At 45.4% G+C, this 5,755-nt stretch overlaps 1 protein-coding gene across 1 annotated transcript; it reads right to left on the reverse strand.

Annotated features, from left to right (window-relative positions):
* Nucleotides 1–347: 347 nt before the first annotated feature.
* Nucleotides 348–5,126, reverse strand: Gphb5 (glycoprotein hormone subunit beta 5). The gene is made up of 2 exons (XM_006973161.3): nucleotides 2,960–5,126; nucleotides 348–1,417 (listed from the first exon to the last, which is right to left on the reverse strand). The coding sequence occupies exons 1-2, from the start codon at nucleotides 3,314–3,316 to the stop codon at nucleotides 1,229–1,231; spliced, it is 546 nt and encodes a 181-aa protein (XP_006973223.2). The 5' UTR covers nucleotides 3,317–5,126; the 3' UTR covers nucleotides 348–1,228.
* Between the last annotated feature and the right edge of the window lie 629 nt (nucleotides 5,127–5,755).

Consider the following 5,755-nt stretch of genomic DNA (forward strand, 5'->3'; position numbering starts at 1 on the left):
CACACAAATCATCTGTGTCCCTTGGCAAACATGAAACCCCAAATGAATGCTTCAGTCAAAAGAACTTCAAAGTTCCAAGTGCCTTTATTGTTACACCAAGTAAAATAAAAACTAGAAAGACTTTTCTAAAAGTTGGCGTGAATTCAGGTGTCAGGGAGCATACTTTGTTGACATCTGTATTGACACTCCTGGCGTATTCTAAAAAAGAACAAAGTTAAACTCAACCCCCTCCAATGCCAAAGCTAAAAACATTTGCATAAAATTAGAGTTTAAAAAGAAGGTTGCAGAATCAGCTGCTGTAAGATTTTAGAAAAAGCATGAGCCCATGACCGCAGCCATGGCTCTCTCTGAGCCAGCATGGCAGCCTCACCTCCACAAACACTCAGGATTCTGTGTCTAAGAAATTGCCATTTAGGTTTAAAATATACTAAATAGGCAGGGACATTTGTGACTGGTCACTTCCCTGTGGCCGTGGGAGAACATTCAAGCCATGAATTTAGTCTCTGGTGTTTTTAAAACTAAACTTCTAGTTTTAAAATAGCTTCTAATTACATTTTGTGAGTTTTATTTTGTTTGTTTGTTTGTTTGTTTAATTGGCAAGTGGACACTTCTATAAGGATCTTAAGGGAGTGGAGGGACTTTTGCTTGGGAGAGAAATACCCACATCTAAACACCTTTTTTGTAGCAGTCAGGACTGTCTTTGTCTCTTATCTAGGTAGCTGCTCAGTTGAAAGGGAAATGGAGCATTCTCTCGGAGAACACTCAAAGTTGGGTTTCCTTTTGAGCAAGGAAGAAAGTGCATTGGTGTTGATCATACTTTGCCTTTTAATCATAAATCCAGTTGGAGTTCAATGGCAGAATGTAGGGATTTAAAGGCTTTCTGGAGCTTAATGATATCCAATTCCTTTAAATAAATGCTACAATGTCAATCAAAACTGAGGGCGGGTTGTAATAGACAAATCACGTTCCCAGAGTCAAGCAAATAAAATCAAATTGAGGGACATATGAACCGGAGACATTATCCTGGGGAAGGGTCAATAGTGTTTGACATTTTTAGCGTGAGTGTGCTGCACCTGTACCTGGTGCCTAACTGAGCAGAGGAAAGCCTGAGCCAGGCTGGCCCAAATTCAACCGTACTTGACTGCAGGGGATAGAGCAGATACATTCCTGGGGGAAGCGGATCTGTGAGGCTCGGGCCACTAGCTGCGTTCTGCAGACCACGCCGGCTTCAGGTGGTCTCACACTCGGTGGTTTCCGTGGAACAAGCCCCGCAATCACACCGGACAGCCACCGGGTAGGTGTAGAAGGGATCGACTCCTGGAGCACAGTTAGGCAGCTTGACAGTCACCTGCTTGGTCTCGTTGTAGGTACAGACTCGGTGGTGGGCTTCGATGTAGGGAGGCTCCAGGATGGGTTTCTGTGCCCACAGGTAGAAAACAGGAAACAGGAAACCCATTAGAATGCAGCATCCTGAGGATAAGTAAACAACTAGTGCTGTCTGTCACTAGTTATTTACTTATCCTCTGACTCCTCCCACCACGAATAAACTCCTGAGAGCAGGAAGACAGTTTGCTCACTACCATATCCTGAGCTTCCTGCGAAAGTCCAGGAAACACAGGAAGCACTTAGTAAATATTTAGCCAGCAAATAACTGGTCTCCCCTCTCCCACCATTTTTCCCTACAGTCTGTTTACAACAGTGAGTGAGCCTTTTAAAATGTTCAGTCAGCCATGGCCCACCTCTGCTCAAAGCCCCAGAAATTTCCCCATCTCGCTCAGGTTTAAAACGTCAAAGACATTAGGATTCTTCTCAAGTCCTTGCATTTTCTGCCTTTATTTTACTGTTGATGTGGGCTATAGTCCTGACCTTGCCCATCCCCTCTCCAGTCTCCAGTCACAGCCGTCTGAATCCTCCTTCAGATCAGCCAGGAACTGAGGACCTTTGCATCTGCTGTTCCCTCTGCCCAGACTTATGCCAATAAATAAATAAAGTGTTATTAAATCTGAAATTCAAGTTATCCGAGTTCCCTGATTATTTTTTAAATTTGACTTCTCTTCGGATTGTGGGGTTTGAGGTGGAAGGGGGTTGGTGGGGTTTTTGGTTGGTTGGTTGGTTTGCTGGGGGAGCAGTTGGTTTGGCTTTGATTTTTTTTTTTTTGGTTTTTCGAGACAGGGTTTCTCTGTGTAGCTTTGCGCCTTTCCTGGAACTCACTTGGTAGCCCAGGCTGGCCTCGAACTCACAGAGATCTGCCTGGCTCTGCCTCCCGAGTGCTGGGATTAAAGGCGTGCGCCACCACCGCCCAGCTTTTGGCTTTGGTTTTTGCTAACCCTGGCATCTTGAAGCCCAGGGTCATGATAAGTCATTATTTCAGCAAGAGGTCAGTGCAGCCCATCATTATAAACACACTCCTCAGTTCAGCCAGCTTTGAGATGTGTATACCCATTTTCAGTGAAGGGCCAGACGTAACTGAGTATAAATAGACTGGATGGATCTATCACTGAACTGAGGGGAAAGGGCTGGGACAGAACCTGGGACTAGACCTACAGCTTCTGGGTTCTTTTGGGTAACTGCCTGACTTCCTCACAGCTGAGAAAATACAGGAAGGAGATGCGGTCACAGGTTTGGACCAATAATTTATTTCCGACTTTGCACTGCCTCCCTTTTGACTCCTTCCTTGTGATCTTTACAGCGGGCAAACAGTAGCACCTACCTCCTAGAGATGACTCCCAAACATGCAGAAGCGTGGAAATTACACTACCAACCTCACTAGCGCTGTGGAGAGGAGCACCGTCATGGTTTTCGGATCATTTGGAAGAACCAACAATAGTGCAGTCGGGTTTTTTATGTCCAGAGGACAGGGCAGACGTGACAGCTCCCCCTCAGTCATGAAACAGTGAACACTTAAACTCAAGAAGCTGGCCCTGAGGCCACTGCCATCCAAGCCTGTTGGACTACTTACCTCCCAGGTCTCGCAGCGGCCCCAGCAGGCATCAGTGGTGATCCGAAGTCCGCTGCAGCCTGGCTTCTTGGCCAGGAAAGTGAACTCCCTCACAGCACAGCCCACGAAAGTGTGCAGGCTCCCCCTGGAGGTGCTGAGGGCAGAGTCACAGCCACCCAGAAGAAGGAGGGTCATGGCACCAAGGACAAGGTATGCCAGCTTCATGCTATTCCCAAGGAGGGAAAGGAAACAAAATTGAACATACCCATCTGCTCGCCATGGTGCAGTCCACAATGTGTTGGTCACTCCCAGAGAGACCTTGCTTTTAGCATTACAGGAAAACAAAATGAGCCAAGGGACTGTCCACTCCAACAGCATCTCTCTAACTAGCTCCAGTAGATAGTCAGCAGCTCTTTCTAGACATCCTACCCTCAAAACACAATCTCAGGCTTTTCCTTGATGAACTCCAACTTCTGGAACTGACTTGCATGTAAAAGAAATTTATCCCAATGAAAAGTAAGAGCAATACCCAAAGAAATGCGAGAGCCTAAAATAATACATGAATATGCTTTCTTTTTTATCCAGGTTTGGGGTATGTATGTGTCATGTCAGAAACTTTGCACACATTTGTATTTTTAGTGCCACGGATGGGGAATAAATGGGGGAGGTAGATAAGTATTAATAATGGCATACCCTGGCTTGTTATTACTAACCAAACCTACCATACAGAAAATATTATAAACTCTGGTGCCTGGCATGGCAGTAACTTATAAAATGTATTCTGCTCATCACAGATCATATCTGTTCCATGCTTCTGCTGTGCAAAGGCCCTAGTGGAACTCAGTTTAAAGGCAAATGATGGAAAGCCAGTCACAGTCTACCATGGAGGCTGTCCTCTCTGGTTCTTGGTCCTTTCTGGTGCTCTAGCAGCACAGAATGGGCCCTTCATGGCTGGCCTACCGAATAGAACCCACCTGGGCGTCACATTTGTGGAATGCTACCAGGTCAGTAACACTCAGGAGCAGTTACATTTCCAAAGCTGCTTTCATGGTTCTTGCTGGTTTGTGGTCATACGTCCTCTGGGGGCTTCCCCTGAGGAGGAAGGAAGAGATGGAGAGGTACTTACCTGAGCTTGCTGGGGTCAACTCTTCCTTCAAAAGTTGCAACGAGTGGGCAAAGTTTGCTCTGGGGAAGTGTCTGCTATCCTTCTGCTATCGGGCTACCTGATTACTCCAATATATAGGGAGGGTCTTGTCAATCAAAGCAAGAGAGAGGCAGATTCTTACAGGAATGGCTAAGCACATCAAAGCCAGGGAATATAAAGCAGTTTCTATTTTCCAAAACTGATTCACTTTAAGGGTGATGTTTTGTTTCTTGACATCACTGAATGAAACAGAAAGTTGCCTTGGTGGGTGACATAATCCTGAGGAGAGAGTCAGAGGTGGTTCACCTGGTTCTCAGAGAACATGCGTACTGGGACAAGATGGATCAAAGTTTCCTTCGTGGTAACAATGGCTCTCTTTGGAGACAGTAAGCTGCTAGCAACTTCTGGCAAGTCCTTTCTTTACACTTACAACGTTGAAAAACAGCAAGACAATAATTCTGACTTGGAAACAACATGGCATCACCTACTGACAGATGGAAAGAAAATTTGAAAGTCTTAAAGATCCTTTAACTAGTAATCTTTAAATGAATCACACAGGTAAAATACAGAGATACTGGAAATGACTGGCTTCATACACGGGGAATTAAAGACGACTTTTGCTTTTTTCTGCATGCTCTCTGGGATTTTATTTATTTTTTAACATGGGCCTGATTTTTGTTTTTAAAAACTCATCTAGTGTTATTATTTTAAAATTAAAATAAAAAGTTATCTATGTGTACTGCATAGAAGGACATTCAATGGTGTTCAGTGAAACGGTCTTAGATTTCTGATCTTACAGCAGCACAGTCCTTCTTATGAGTAGGGAATGTGGTTTATATTCCATTCCACAATAGTAGCATGTAGACAGATGAGGAAGCTACTTGTTCATGGCCCTTTCCTGGGTGTTCTAAAAAGTAAATGAAGCAGACATCTGTGCCCTCAGGAGTTTACATTTCACGACAAATCACGTCATACCCAGAGGCGCTTAAGATGCATATTAAATGGCCGGTGACACAAAATAAGGAAATTAAAGCGTCCCCATTTCCTGCACAGAAAGATTTTTTAAAACAAATACAGCCTTTGTTAAAGGTTTGCTCTTCCGGAGCAAACACGTAACAACAATCAGCGAACCCATCAATGAATCACCAATCCCTGGAATCGGGTTATTTTATAGATGGTGCAAGCTGGCTTGGACAGAGGACCTTCTTCAGCCCTCCAGCCTGCTCACAGAAGAGCCAGAACCAGGACACTGTGGGAACAGACTGCTTACCTGGCCTTGCTCTTCCTAAGCTGCTGGGCCAAGAGCTAGAGAGCAAGTAGGAACGGATGTCCTGAGCAGTGTTTCTGTGCGGGGTTGCTCATGCCCTTTAGAATTGGCATAGGCATACTGGCCTGTGATCTCACAAAAGAAAGGCAACAAAGTGAGGCCAAGAGTCCCCTTCTTCCACAGTCCCTGACTGCCTGGTAATGCAGTGTGCTCTGGCATGTCCCTACAGGGCAGCTGGGACCTGCTGGCAGAAGTGGGTGCCTGAGATGCCGTACTAAGGTAACTACAAGCAGTCCAGGTAGAGGGGGCAGGAAAGAGGGATGGTGGTTGGTTGTCACCTTTTGCCATCCTGACGCTCTACTGTGCCACATGTCTCTGCACAGACAGAGTCAAAGGTCGGGAATGT

Source organism: Peromyscus maniculatus, chromosome 14 (assembly GCF_049852395.1).
Source record: "Peromyscus maniculatus bairdii isolate BWxNUB_F1_BW_parent chromosome 14, HU_Pman_BW_mat_3.1, whole genome shotgun sequence".
In the NCBI taxonomy this organism is placed as follows: Eukaryota; Metazoa; Chordata; class Mammalia; order Rodentia; family Cricetidae; genus Peromyscus; species Peromyscus maniculatus.